This window comes from Oxyura jamaicensis, chromosome 1 (genome assembly GCF_011077185.1).
Source record: "Oxyura jamaicensis isolate SHBP4307 breed ruddy duck chromosome 1, BPBGC_Ojam_1.0, whole genome shotgun sequence".
In the NCBI taxonomy this organism is placed as follows: domain Eukaryota; kingdom Metazoa; phylum Chordata; class Aves; order Anseriformes; family Anatidae; genus Oxyura; species Oxyura jamaicensis.
Window position 1 is genome coordinate 121,846,932 of NC_048893.1, and position 15,231 is coordinate 121,862,162.

Genomic DNA, 15,231 nt, shown 5'->3' on the forward strand with positions numbered 1-15,231 from the left:
TCTCAAATACATGGCACTGGGGGCTCTGCGACAACGTGCATTTATTACACACCTGGACCCTGAAGGCTAAGTCATACCACTTCGGGTTTCCAGTAACGAGGTATTAATTTCAGGATTGATGTATCAGATTAGGGCAACATTTGATACCAAGAAGGGAGGTAAAACAGGAAGGAGGTCGTGATCTTTATTTTCTCAAGCAGGCAGATGTAAGCCTTCCTTGTCCATCCCTTGACACATTTTTCCTTTTCTCTGCAAGCGTTCTCCAGCAACTCTTGCTGTCAAAGCCCCTGGTTTAAAAGGCAATTACGAAAAATGTTTGAAAATAACTATGATGGTCTCATCACAGTCCAAAAATAGTATTCTCATTTTATTTTGGTACACGGGATGACTTAGGACTTTTTGCATGAAGTGGCTTCTTTTCCTCCCTCTTCGGTGGCCTGACTTGATGCCACGCTATGTATCACGATAGAACAGCGCTGATCCACCGGCCCCAGGGAGCGCGCCACAAGAGAAGGGGCCTCTTTCAATTGCGGTGTGTCCCCCATTTTTGCTTCAGACCAAATGTAGTGGATAGATACAGCGGAACAGAAGATGACAGCAATATTTCCATGTCACAAGTTTATTTACATTTTTTTTTTCATCTTAGCTTCCTTTCTTTGTGAGCAAGGTCACATTTCTGGCAGTACCTTTCTACCATGATGCTACTACACTTGGCTGCCTTTAGCATCTGCTTAGGTGATTAGGAACCTTAAAAAATGCTTCCATTGTTTCACTATGGAGACTCTCAGATTAACTGGCTCATAGTTGTTCTTATCAAATTCTTTACTTTTTGGAGTACGTGGTCTTGTTTCTTCATGGTAGTTCACTCATCTGTGTTCACTTGCTTTGTGTGATATTAAATTAATGTTAGTTTGGCAAAGGTAATTCTGTTAATTCCTTCTAGATTTTTGGTATGTTATCCACCCTTGTTGACTTGAAATTCTTAATTTTAACAGATGTTCCCTGTTAGTTATAGATTGGATTTTGTTTTTCTTATTCCATCAGCTTCATAATATTAAAACAAAAACTGTTGATACGGGTGTTGCACAGATGCTCTATTTTTTTGGTACCTTTTGAATTCATAATGTGCTTGGTGATGTATCCCCTCCCTGCCCCCAGGGTATCAAGTCTTCAGCCTATGAAGTCTTGTTGATGTTTCACTGTCACCTTTTGATCGTAGCACCACCTTGGCCAATGCACGTGCAAAATTTTTGCTTCTTCAAGTGAGAGGGTAAGGGAATATGTGTAAAGATGGTCCTAATTTCATTAACATTTTTTACTTCTACGTTTGCTGCTTTAGTTGAAAAGCTAGCTTTTGGCAACGCTTACAGGTAAAAATAAATCTCGTGGTGATCTCTGTTTAAATACCCGGTCTTCTGTCGCTGACATTCATTCCAGCGATTAAGTGCCTCATGCTGAGCGCCCAGCTTTCTACATTAATGCTATGTATTACTTGAGAAACTAAGGAAGAACTCTCTGCCATGTATCTGGTATCTGTCAAATGTGTCTCACGATGATGTCGCCCTTGGTAACAGTTCTCTAATGGATAAAAGTTCAATAAATGGTGCTGAATAAAATACTTGTTTTCTAAGGAGATAGATGGCTTTAGCAGTTAATCCTTTTGTTGCAGTATTTAGCTTTACCAGACAGATACGTCTTTGACGTAAACTGGCACCTTTCTTTCCCACACCCATTTTCAGTATGTCCTCAGGCACAGTGCAAGCGTTGTTTCTTTTTCTCTTTGGTGCCGTGTTGCTCATCTCACAACCTTGAGTTAAACCGACCTTAGAATTCTTTATTCTCTGTGACAATCTTTTCTCTCCTGTGGTCAATCGTGCATGTTATGGGTGTGTTTACATGTTTTTGAGTACTACTGATGAGATTTTCACTTCCCTGTCCCTTCCTTTTCAAAAGAATTAACCTGATGCTAACTGAAAACAAGTATTTCACCCATGTGCTGGTTTGTTAATTCCATCATCTCAAGGGAGGAGTTCCAAGGTGGTCAGTGTATTCCTCTCCTCTTTACATTCCCAGATTCCTGAAGTCTTACAATATCCACAGAATGGTGTTTGTGGTGGTGCCAGTACAAGGGACAACCAAAGCACTCTCCCGTATTGGAGGAAGATTCAGTTCACCCCTAGAAAGAAATTAGTCTGCTAACTTCTTGTGCCTCTGTTGGCTAATTTACGCTTGGGATGGAGTCCTAATCACTTGAGCCTTCCTGACCAGCTGTAGATGTTCTGTGGGATTTGCCTTGTGTAACAGCTCTTCTGGCTTCCTTTTTTGGCACTTGCAGGTCATTCTCCTCACCTTTCTTATCTAACACAGGTGGCAACTTAATACTAGGAACATATTTTAACTTCCAGCAGTAATTTTTAATATGAGAATAAAACCCAAAACAAGAAAAAATAAGTTTTGGAAGACAATTAACAGTGCAAAAGCTTCCCATCCCTGATTTTCAGTTCATTTATTGCAACTGTGTTACCATCAAGTGATATTTTTCCTTCACTGATTCTCCTGACAAATTATCCAACACACTTGGATAATAAAAATATCCAAATTATGCTATGAAAAGAATCTTGTAGACAAGAAAAAAGTAATGATAATTAACTGAACTAAAGCTTTTATTTTAATAAAACGTCATGTCCTACTTCACGTCCTTAAAGTTGGGAGCTGATCGGATTATTACCAAGCTTATTGGAAATTTTTAGCTGATTTCTGAAAGAGCTGGATTTTGGCACGGTACTGTTCTCTGAAACCAAGGTGAGTAAGTGAAATAACCTAAATACTGCAGCCAGAGGAATCTCCATACAAGCTTATTAACACCCAAATAATCAACCAGCTGCGCTTCAGAGAAGTTCTGAACCTAAGCAAGTGTGATAATTGTTTGAGTTATATCCTAGGTTTGCAGTACAGAGTTGTTTTTTACTTCATTTTTAAAAAATAATTACAATGAATATATCAGTTCTTCTAAACTTAGGAAGTGTAGGAAGCCGTGTTTTCATATCTGCAGTCTGTTCACAAAGCAGGCAGAATGCGTTAAAGTGACTACGTGGGTTAGCAATTTTCCACTGCTTTAACTTCTGAAGACTTGTGCTGAGGATCAGCTGAGGATGCAAATCATTGAGTGTCCTCAAGAGATAATGCCTGTGACCAGGCATACAATTTAGCTGCTTCATATTCCTATTCTGCTGCAACAGTAGACTGATCCTCGGGCTTTTCGGTTTGTGAAATTGCCATTTATTGATGTTCAGCAAAGTCATTCCTATTCGTAATGTTCAGTTTCGGTAGCTGTGTAGTACCAAACAGCGTTACCAAAATATAGGAAAAAGAATCTATTAAATCACACTTGAGAAACATGACATTTTTCTCATCTATAAATCTATAAAACCGTTAAAGCATTGTTTTCTTAGCTGCGCTGGGACCATGTTGTACTACACAAGACTGATGCAGCTGACAAGTCGAAGAGGTAGTTCCAAATGCTGTACTAGAGAAAAACAGTAAAAAGTGAAGCCCGTCAGTCTGTGTACCACTACCCAATGCCTCTGTAGTTCCTACAAAAGAAACCATGATCTTAGCCTTGCTCCATAGCGTGTAGGGGCAAAAATGTAACTTGCTTCCCATCAGAAGAAGTACTAGGTGATAACATGGTGAAGACATAAGGTTGCCAATGATTGCTCTGAATGAAAAAGCTGCAGCAAACTATGCAGATGAAAGTTTTCTTTAATGCTTTTGAAAGACCCCTGAAACATGTCTTAGCGCTTCCTAAATGCACTTGATTAAACATGCGTGAAGCTGCGTGTTGCTCTTCCTTGGAAAATGTTAAGCTTTTGTGGAAAAGAGAAACAGAATGAACGGAAACAGTAGTTGAAGGTAGCAGATGTGATCTTTTTTGATGAACATAAGGCAAAGAAAGCAAAGGGAACGCAAAGGTACAAAACAAGCCTGAACAACCATAATTTGCCACAGTACTAAAGAGCAAGAAACTGTAGTGGGACTTCCTGGCTAATGACTTCTCCACAAAAATGCTGGAATATATCCTGAAAAACGTATCGTGCTTCCAGTTTTGCCTCATACCATTCATTCTTTTTCAAACACACCCTCTTAATTTTTGCTATTTTCTGTCAAGCTTGAGAAGAGCGACATTTGACTGTGTGGACACCATAGTGGGCCAATAAGACTAAAGTGAAGAGGTGGCTAATGAATTATATGGAAATGAGGACCTAGAAGAGAAAACCTTTTAATAACCAAGTACATTTTTTTCCTCCCAAAAAGGGTGTTACTCTAGATTGAGCAAATAAAACCACGAAACTAAATTTTACCTTCTAGCAACAGAATAATACAGGGATTTTGTTATGTTCTTTTTCCTGTTACATCAAATGATGGTGGCAGCATCAGGGGAAAAGAAATTCATGCTGCTCTTAGTGTGCTACTCTGCTCTGTCTTGCTCCTCGTTTACTCTGTACAATAAACCTCTGGAGAATGCTCCTCTTCTCTTATGATCCCTAGGATCTTCCAAGGTTTCAAGCCCTAGCCTAGGGGTTTAATAAGGAAGCAAATCCAAGTTTAAACCACGATTTAACTAACAGCGTAAGTATGGGCTTTACTATTCAGTATACACAAATCTTTCTCAGAACAGCTAGCTTTTATCATGCAAGCTGTAGCATAACATACAGTAGTTTTCCTTGCATTCTCCAGGAGCTGCTTTTGTGTACGAGTTGGTAAGTCCCATGGACTGCATGTAACTCCTCCTGTCCTAGAAGTGTGAGTGGATACTGTTAGAACATATCTAAATACCAATAAAATATATTCATAGGCAAATTAAGATATCCAATTTTCTTGCTAAGAAATGAAGCATTACTGTGAGAATAACTTCTTGATGAAGTTAAAGCATTTGATGTAGTAAATAACCGAGAGACTGTCAACAGTTGCAACATCATTTTAGCCTCAGTTAATGTCAAAGATATATCCAGATCTACTGAAATATGAGATGTAGTTAAATTTTGAAAAGAATTGGACTTTGTTGTGATGGGTGCCAAAAAAATTTTTTAAAAAAAAAAAAAAGTGTGTTAGTTTATATGTTCTCACTGCTATTAGTAGTGTTACAGCTGTATACTTGAAGATGATTGTTACACCACACTCTTAGCTGACATCTCTGTTGGTAGCATCAACAACTCCTTAACAGAAGAATTATTCATCAGTGCTGCAAGGGTGTAATACAAACACATGGAACTCGAGCTACTGATTGCTGCAGTAAAAAGACAAGGATCTGAATTACAGAAGGAACATCGGGGTGTTTAACCAGAGCAATATCAAAAGTGAAACTGTATTCAGTTGTATTACTTTTTTTTTTTTTTTTTTTTTTTTCCAGGATACATTTCTTTCTTTTACCTGGCATCTCTAAGGATTTAGAAACCACTGAGTATATTTTGAATGCTGTCAGAATGTGACAAAGTTGATGACACAGCATGTACTAAAATGCAGTAATGCCTTTCATGCAGTTAAAGGTAGGTCAGTAGGAAAGCAAGAAGAAATCTGCAATGGTGTCTCTATCCTTCAATTCAGTTTTTCGGTGTATTATTTCAGACCTTTTAGCTTCCAGAAGAGCAATTGTAACAAGCATTAAATTCAAAATACTTTAAGAACTACTCATGTTTAAGAATGAAAAGCAAAAGCACAAGGTAAGTTTCACTTCAGATAAAACAGTATAATTAATAATAATAATAAAACATATTTAACACGTGCTTTTCTTCTTGTTGTTTCAAAATAAGGAACAAATAAAATAGAATTAAATAGGATGCTTGTGAACATACAAAATGCCCTCCCTTCAGAAAGGAACTTGGAAAAGGTCCATCATCAGACACCCCTATAAAAGGCAGTTCAATTAGCTGATTAACAAATATGTGCTAAAACTGACAAGAACACGAGAAAAGGGTTGTGTGCTTTGGAGGCCTACCTAGTAAAGCTGTATACCTGATGTGTCACATCCGACTGTGCTTTGTGCAGAATATCTAGAAAGCCCACCAAAATATACAACCACTTTCAGTTCAGTTTATTGGAGCCCTTGTGGTTAAACATTTTCTGTTAACTACATGGTTTCACAGTAACTTGAAAGGAAAAGAGACCTGCCAAACAGCATTCCTTTAACTTAAAGCACATAAAAAAGCAGTGAGAGGCAGAAAAGCAGTTTATTTTATACAGATTTTAAAAAATAAGCTTTAAACAGGCTGGCAAAACAATAGTGGCAAGTCCTGGCATTAGTGAAAAATGAAGAATATAATTTCATTTGAGTGAAGAAAAAGTGCCTGGAAAAAAATAAATTAAATACATACAAGATTTATCATGAAGGAGGACCGCAAAATAAGCCAGCCTTTCATATATATAAAGTTTTCCAATGATCAGTGTCAGGTAATAGCGCTGATATTTAATGGAAAGATGTTACAACCTCATATTTTAACAGGAATGTGCAGCAAATTCATTTGTTTTCTACTGTAACTATAAATGTGTGGCAAACAGCTGTCATGTTGCTAGAGAAAGGATTGTTCTTATTTTATTGACAAAAAAAAAAAATGTAAATAAGCAATCTAATACAACCTTATGAAAAATCAGACCCTAATAGCTAAGGCAAAGGATTACTACCTTAAATTTTATTTCTGCCTGGACTGACATAATTTATGGACTGTGATAACATTTTCAAAATTCTCTGAGCTGCAGGTTTCTAAAGGAAATATTTATTTCATTAGTATAAATATTTATTTCATGAGTATTTAGAAAAGCTAATTACCAATGAAAGGGAAGAATACTCCTTGGAAATTAAAACTTGAGCTTGGTACAGGTTCTTCCCTAACATTAGAAACAGACAGGAGCTGATCATGCCAAAGGTCTTTCTTCTGTGGCCTCAGAAGCAGAAACTTCAGCTCCTTTTTAAGTTTGTCTTACAGTGTTTTGGAATGTGCATGATCCATTATGGCATATGTTATCCCTGGCCTAGAGAAATTTTGCAGAGGCAACCTTCTTCAGCAGTTATTTAGGCCACCGTGCAGGGATCTCATCCAGATTACTGATATGCTGTAACAGAACAATGCACCTACATGAAAACTAATACATTTCCATTGGTCTTCTCTATAAAGATTTTCCCATTCTTTTTAATCAGTCATATCAGTCATTTTAAAAGATGAACTTTCACAAAAGAAAAAAAAAAAAAAAAAGATAAAATTGGAGCCAATAAAATTGTCTGCATTAGAAACTTTTATAAAACTACTATTCTTCAAATGATTATATCTGCATTAAAGTATCAATAATTGCTGTGTAGTTACTGCATATAAACAGATCACAAAAATATGCCTTTGTAATATATACACCATTAACAAGTAAAACACATCAGGAAATGTGCCTGCTTTGCAAACTACCCCATCACTCTCCACACTCTCACAAAGCTGCCGTAAAACATTGAAAAAACATTTTTCCACAAATGTTTGCTACGCCCTGACTGGTTATTTTCTACAGATTTAACTGACTGCACAAAGTACAATTCAATGGTGAAAGAGGCCCGTTCTTTACGCAAAGGTCACTTGTATACATACATTTTAGATACAACACTTCCTTGCTAAAGAGAGAATGTTCGTAATCAAACCTGTTATAAAATACCTGAAAACATTTCCTTCATGAATGTAATCTTTCACTGTAGCAATGTGTTTCATCTGTGACCGTATGTTCTGGTACCAAAGCTCATCTTGTAGCATTTGTTTGAAATATTTCCGATATCCCATTAACTTGCAAGCATCACCTGCTGCCTGTAAAATATAGCAGAAAAATACAATAAAGCTTTAAAAAGAGAAGGCAGGCACAAGCTGCGTTCTTCTTACTTTACTTCAGATTGCTCCTGACAGTAGTTCAATCTAACAAATAAGAAGGACCGTCGGATATTTTTGTAAACAGCTCACTGAGAAGCATTGCCCTGTCCTATCCTATGATGGTTAAACTACCCCGTTAGTCTGGAAAATATTGATTCCTGCTACACCTGGTTTCATCAAGTCTACAAAGAGACTATCATAAGCCAAGGGAGGAATTTTCTTTAAGATGGAACTAAAAGAACTATCATCGCAATGAAAATCTAGGATTATAATAGCGCCTCGTCTATCTTTCCACAATTAATTTTCTGATGAACTATTTGCTACCATGTTCTTCAGGCGCTCTAACTTTTTAGGTAAAAATTCGTTCTGATATATTTTTTCTGGAACTGAGGGGACGCTGGTTTTTATATTCTAAAAGCAATATTAACTATTTTAAATTTCTGCAGCGTTTGGACTTGGCGAGACCCACGAGAGGATCACCGTTATTTTCTCGCCGTCTTTTCTGCGTGTCTAAATGAGTGCAGGCTTCTCTTCCTGTCCCAGGAAAAAGGGCCCAGATGGCAGAGCTCAGGGTTGGAGGCAGAAGAGCGGTGCTCTTAACACCCTCTGCTGGAGCCCGCGTGGAAGCCGCGGCCAGGCCGCGCCGGCTCCTGCCGGGTTCCGAGGCCCGGCGGCCCGCCTCGCCCCTCGGAGGCGGCTTGTGACAGGACGGGGCCTGCACGGCCCGCGCCCAGCGGCTACTCTGAACAAAGCATACAGAAAAAAACAAAACAAAACAAAACAAAACATATAAATCGTCTGTTTTTAAACCTTGCAGGGAGCTTTTTTTTCGTCGCTGCTCAAGGTTAAGGTTATTCAGCAAAGGCGAGCCGCTTGTTGGCCTTGGAAACGTGTCAGTGCTGCGTGAGCGAAGTAAGAGGGTAAGTATCCAACCAGCTGTTAAAAATAACCAGCGCCAGGCCGCCAGAAACTGATCAGAAAATGATGACACACGACAAAGAGCTAAATAACCCCATTTGTTTGTTCTTTCTCCACTGATGTATTTGCTGCCTTGGCCTCGAGTGGTGCAAAAAATCTCGAACACAACGGGAAGCGGAACCTCTGGCCAGCAAATCCGCAGAAACAAGGTGTTTTATTAACTGATGATGGAACGGAGTTCCCATGGCTCAGACCAGAACGCAGGGCTGATTTGGCTTAGCTGAAGGGACTGCAGTACTCATTGCTTCCCCTACGGCTCCTTTAGAAGCCAGGCAGAGCACTACGTGTGGCAGACCCTCCCTCTCGGCAGACGCCAGCTGCCTCCGAACGGGCGTGCCCCAACGGCCTGGAGCTCGCCCACCCCGGGGCCGGGAGCGGCAGCCTCCTTCCACGCCCCCCCAGCCCGCCCCCGTTTCCCTGCCCGCGGCGCCGGGACCCCCAACATGGCGGCGGCGGCGGCGGAGGGCGCGCACGCGTCTCCGGGGCGCCCGGGCGGGGCCACGCGCGGCGCGTGACGTCACGACGGGGCTCCCCCCCCCCCGCACCCGCCCCGTAGCGGCGCGCGGGCTGGTGACGTCAGAGCGCGGCGACACCATGCTCAAGGTGAGGCGGCCGGTAGCGGCCGGTAACGGTCGTGGGGGGCCGTTGGTGACCGTTGGCGGCCCGGGGAGGGGGGGAGGAGTGAGGCCGCTTCGGGCTGTGTCGGCCCCCCGGAAAGCGTGGAACGTTCGGGTTCCAGGGATTATTTCCTTGGGAGTCGTCCCGTGCCTGCACATCTAAAGGTGAATTCTCCGATTTGAAAAACAAAACAAAACCAAAGAAAAAAAGCACTCTATTTCTTTGTAGTTAATGTAAATCCAGAGCACTGCCTAGGCAGAATCGTTTTCCTTTATTTATTTATTTTTTTATTCGCTGAGCAGCTGCGAGGCAAACAGAAGGCACAGCGCCAGCAAAATGCTTCACTGACCCACTTGGCTTAGTAACATGGGGTTAATAGGGAGTTAGGAGACCAGGTCCTAAAGGTTTTGTTGTGTGCATGGGTACATACACTGCTTCCGTGCCGGTCCCATCTGTCCCGTAAACTTAGCTGATCCAGAGGCCCGTTGCAGTATAGCTTGAACAGTGCATTTAAGGAGGCATTAATCTTGCACTTCTGGTGGCTAGTTTCATTTGTTGGCCAAAATGTAAATATGAAACCCTCGGTAACTACCTGCACTTCCATGTTTTGATTAATATGAACAGTAGAAGCTTCTTTTTGAGTACTCATGTGATCGCTGCTTTGGGAAACCAAGGTGGTTCTGTTCTTATGCTCCGCTGTTTGCATGCATATTAGCATAAAAAGCACAATTACTTAAAAGCATTTGAACTTGCTACTTCTGGCGACGTTTAGATAACTTTCAAACAACGTAAATGCTGTTAAATAACAGAAACCCTCACAACTGCTGCTTAACACAGTAGACTGGGTTTGTTTTTCCTAAACAGAGGCAATCAACAATGAATTATACTTTTAATTAAAGTTTTATTTTGGGATGCTGCTGGGTGTTGCTGTTTTTAATACGGGAAACACTCGTGGTAGCGTTACACTGAAGAAGATGTAAAAACTTCTTCATGTGTATTCACCTAACAAGCTTCTGCCATATTCAGGAATTATAATTCATATACTTATCCTTTTGAGTGGCTTTTTGAAGCGTGGTATATGCCACTGATGGAATAGCTGTTCTGACAATGCCATTTGCGGTTTATTAGACTTCCTTGAAATTTAGGTTCACACAAAATATTCCCACTGAATATCGCGGTTCAGGCAACTGTTAGGTGCAGTTTAAATAAATCTGAAACCGCTTTGAGTAAAGTGGATGGAGTAAAGAATATCCTGATGTCTTTTCTAGCCATGTGTTTTGTTTGTAAGCATTTGAGAAATCACAGAAAGTAATATTTTACTAAAAGCATATTTTTCAGAATGAAAATGTGTTTCAGATTCTTGCCTTTTCAGTGGCAGAACAGTTTTGCAGTGAGAAAAGGAAAGGATGAGGAAATATATTCTACAATTCTTAATGGTTAGTGGTGTTTGTGTAGCTTGGCTAATGAAAGTACGTGAAGAGTCTTGAAGCAAGCGCTTTTACAGACTGTTCACGTCTTTCTTTGGCTGTGAAACAGCTGACCTGGTGGTCTTTGTGGTGTTTCATTATTGTGCTGTAATAATGTGTCCATAAATACAGATAAGGTAAAACTTCCACTTTAATGAAGTTTTTACATACCTTTTGATCCATTAGATCCCTTATGGTTTTCTGAAGAACAGTCCTATGACCTAGTTCTTGTGTGCTGTTTCTCTGCCTGTAGATGAACATTTTCAGAAAGTCCAACAATTACATATTCTATTTTTGAATTTGAAGGAGTCTCTTGGTTACATTACATGCTTAATATATGTATTCAATTTGCAAAGCAGTGGAAGAAATGCTGATCTGCGTGCAATAAACATAGAGCCTGAAAAATATTAAAGCTGTTTTCTAGCAGTTCTGCAGTGGGCAGAAACAAAGCTTCAGAACAGTCATCCAGCTGCTAGGTCAGTTGTCGTGAAAGATGAATCGATTCGATCACGGCTTCAGTTTCACAAGCAGCTAGGTCAATGCAATGTACCCTTACAATTACTGACGAGGAAGAGGCCTTGCTGCCTCCTCCTCCTTCATCCCCTCTTTCCTGGTCACACAGCCCTCTAGTGCTTGTCAGCGTGAATAGGTTCACAAACAGATTAAACTCTCTAACCCGCACAAAGCTCTCTTCTTTTGCAGGGCAGATCTTTTGCCAAACCGGCGAGGTAAATTGCCTTGTGGTGGAAACGTCCGGCCACCAAAGCTAGGGCCAGGTGGGCAGCAGGACTTTTCAGAGTGGATGCCATGGGCAGAGCCAGACCTTTCCAGTCTGGTGGACATAGGCAATTAGGTTCACTCGTGTTGTGACCTGATCCAACCGAACACGGGCTGCCATAACGCTGCACGTCTAAGGCACTGGTTTATCTGAGCAGTAACGGGAGTATGAGGCACTGAAAAGTTTCCCATCTGAACTGTGTTTCTTGAGTAAAGCATCGCTGTCAATAAGGATAGGCATTTGCTGGAAAATGTTTTTCTGTGCACTCTTTATTCACTACACAGCTAAGACTTTTATCTTCCATTTTTTGTTAAAGCATTCTTTTCTGTAAAGAAGTACAACTTAATGTATGTCGGGAATCCAGGAAGAATTAGATTCACTTTCCACATGGTGGTTGAGAGCCTGGATGGAACCTGAAGAACAAAGAAAAACTGTCAGGTGTCTGACATGATATGCTGTAATTCACATTCTCACATAAAAGTAGATGTTCCTAAAATTCTTAGAAATTGGTGATTATGTTCTGATACTTTCAACTGTAGGTCTCATCTTTTCTTTTTTGAAATCTAGATGTAGACGATAACTAGAAATGAGATGCTGAACTCTTTGGTACTAACTGCAGGAAAATGGGAGAGTTATGGACATTCATGAAGTTGTTAAAATATGAATATTATATTGCTAGTGTCTATACTGGCAAAGTTGAAAAATTATATTTCACATAAGAGAAAACACGATCTTTTTGTGAGTTGAAAACCGATGAGGTCAGCATTTGTATCTACTTCTCCTTTAGCATTAGGTTTTTCTGAATAATTTGGGTGTTACCAGATGAGTGCCTGACAGCATTAGATTTTATACCACTGACCCTCCTTTCTCCCAACTTCCAAGCATCTTAATTCATCATTTATTACCATACGCTACAGCATAAACATTGTCTGTGTGGGGTGTGTTCAAATATGTTGCCATTTTGTTTGGACTTAATAATTTGCTTGTCCTCCTGTAATGTTTCTAGATAATTCGACTGGGGGCCACCCCTGTAAGCCTGAGCTTGCTCTCTATCCAAGTTTATGCTTCCTCTTCAGAGAAAGAAACTGCCAAAAAAGAGTTGCTGAAAATTGATGAGGTAAGTATGGTTAGAGCCCTAGTGCAGAAATATCTGCAGAATTCTGAAAGACAACACACTTTGAGGCATGAAACCAGTTAGGTACTTCTTACTCTTTAGTACTCTTTAGATTAAATTCTTAGCTATAAACTTGCTTCTCTGTTTTCTGTATTAGAGATGTTGATATGGCTGTGCTTTTTTTTTTTTTTTTTTTTTTTTTTTAAACCTGAGGCCAGCATCTGATGCCCTCTGCTTAATAGCGTAGACTTCTTTGTCTGCAAGCTTTTTCCTGCATTGAAGCCTTCTGTTCTTCATTCAGAAGTTTCCTCTCCACATTTCTGGATTTACTGGTGATCATGTTTAAAATCCACGGGACTATCTGCTTTTTGTCCAAGTAACACCATATATTTTAAATTGCAAATACTATTGGCAAATTCTAATAAAACGCCATTCATGTTTTCCAATAAAAGAGCAAAGTCAAAAGTTTTTTTCCTAAAAATACAATGATTCTATTTTTTCAGACAAAATTTCTTGCTTTGAATCCTGTGTTGTAGCCTACAGGCTATGCTGCATCTGCCTAAAATTATATAACTTTTCCTTGCTTTTCAGGATTCAGACCTAACTAACAACAAATACAATAAGCAATGACATTGATTTTTCTTCCCTGAAGTGTTACAGATGCTTTGGTTATATCACAGCCAGAGCTCTAAGACACGCTGTTAACTGTAGTGTTGTGACTCACCAGCATTGTTGCATAAGCTTTTAACAATCTCCAGCATGAAAAGACTTTTTTGTAATTCATAACTAAATGTGACTTTATATACATGAGAGCTTATAGCTATTTTAAAATTTTAAGTACTTCAAGTTGAAGTGTTAGACAAGCAATGAAACTAAATGAAACTAACTTTAGTGTGTATGTAGGTCTTGTGGATGTGCCTACATCAGCAGTTCACATATGCAATTTGAGAGGATCAATAGTCGGAGCAACCTCCTGGCTTCACCTCAGTGAAGTAACCTTAGCTTGGGCCTCTCAGTGCCCTGTGCCGCCACTGGCATGAGTCAGTGATGAGGCAGCAGGGTGAAGTTGTGTGTGTGCTGAATAATTGGCTTCCTGATCAGCTTCAGCAGAGCAGAACGTGCAGCAGTGGATTTCTGGTGGCTGTTCTTAGCCTTCAGTCTATGTTAATTGTGACCTGGCAGCTGTCCAGTTTCATAAAATGTATGGGAACTCCATTATCTCTCAGCCTTCTGTTCTAGTGTCAGACATGTCCATTAGGATGTCTAACAGGATCAAAGTTAAACTGGTTGTGAGAACGATTGCCAGAGGTGACCAGATTTCCTAGGGAAATGAGACTTCAGATGGTTGTCTTTTAAAATATTGTGGGAAATCCAGCTGCGCAGATTGTCATATTCTTTGACAAATTCTGTGTCATTATGTATCTTAATTACGGTTAGCAGCCTTTCTTATTATGGTAGAGACACCATTGTTTTCCAACTTATCTTGAAAAGTGGTCTAGCTGTGCTTTGAAGCAGTAATATGTGTCAACACTAATTGAGAATAAACTGCCAAAAACATTAGTTTAAAATAAACTCCCAAAGTAAACGTGGTGTAAAATAGAAACTTTTCATTCTAAGCATCAGTGCAGGATATAAACTGCTAGGAACAGTTTTCATTTTGATCTGAACTTTGCTGTTCCACATTACAGACTTAGGTCTTTTTTTTTTTTTTTTTAATGGAATACAACAATCTTAGATGTGTTCAGGTAATTGTAATAAAAACATTGTGATGCTAAACCCAGAACACTGGTTTTGTATTTACTATGTGAAGATGCCCATCGCTTTTCAGGTGGGTGTTACAGTTCCTATTTGCTCAGCCATATGGTGCTGTTGGTGCTGGCGGTCGCTAATGTGGTTAATGACTGCAGCATTGGGATGCAGTGCCGTTTTCCTGCTCGGAAACAAATTTATACTGGATGTTACTTTTGTTAGAAACAACTTAGCCTCTTTAATGATGGCTTGTACAAATATAGGAGATGATCGATTGTGATTTCAGAGTTCTAGTACATGTAGTATGTTAACTGGGAACCAGAGGTGCTGATTAAGACCAGAAACGTTTTGCACAATTATGTTTTGTCTTCTTATTAAACTGGTTTAATATTAATTTATAACCTGTGACTTAGATCATATAGCAGCTATGGATGAATTGCGTAGCAATTAAAGTCATCTTCTTCATAATGTATAATTAAACTTTGCTCATAATGGTTGTCTCACAGCTGTACCTGAATTTATATTATGCATTGTTTATACAGTAAGCACCATGTTAGGTGTTCTCTGGTTAGGCCGTTCATACCCTGAAGACTTACTTACACAATTACACCTCTGTTTTTAACCTCTTGTTTGCTA

The 15,231-nt window shown here is 39.7% G+C and overlaps 1 protein-coding gene and 1 long non-coding RNA gene across 3 annotated transcripts in view; both read left to right on the forward strand.

Moving 5' to 3' along the window:
• The first annotated feature begins 2,593 nt into the window (after positions 1-2,593).
• On the forward strand, positions 2,594-7,695 carry LOC118170374. The gene is made up of 2 exons (XR_004752779.1): positions 2,594-2,802; positions 5,411-7,695. It is a non-coding gene; the product is annotated as an uncharacterized LOC118170374 (long non-coding RNA).
• A 1,664-nt stretch (positions 7,696-9,359) lies between these two features.
• APOO (apolipoprotein O) overlaps positions 9,360-15,231 on the forward strand; it is a 31,795-nt gene continuing 25,923 nt past the window's right edge. The window contains exons 1-2 of one of the 2 annotated variants that reach the window (XM_035330634.1): positions 9,360-9,473; positions 12,739-12,849. In XM_035330634.1, the coding sequence (XP_035186525.1) occupies positions 9,465-9,473; positions 12,739-12,849 (120 nt within the window). In that variant the 5' untranslated portion in view covers positions 9,360-9,464. Of the gene's footprint in view, positions 9,474-10,879; positions 10,925-12,738; positions 12,850-15,231 lie in introns of those variants that run through there. The other variant, XM_035329819.1, reaches the window with a different exon arrangement.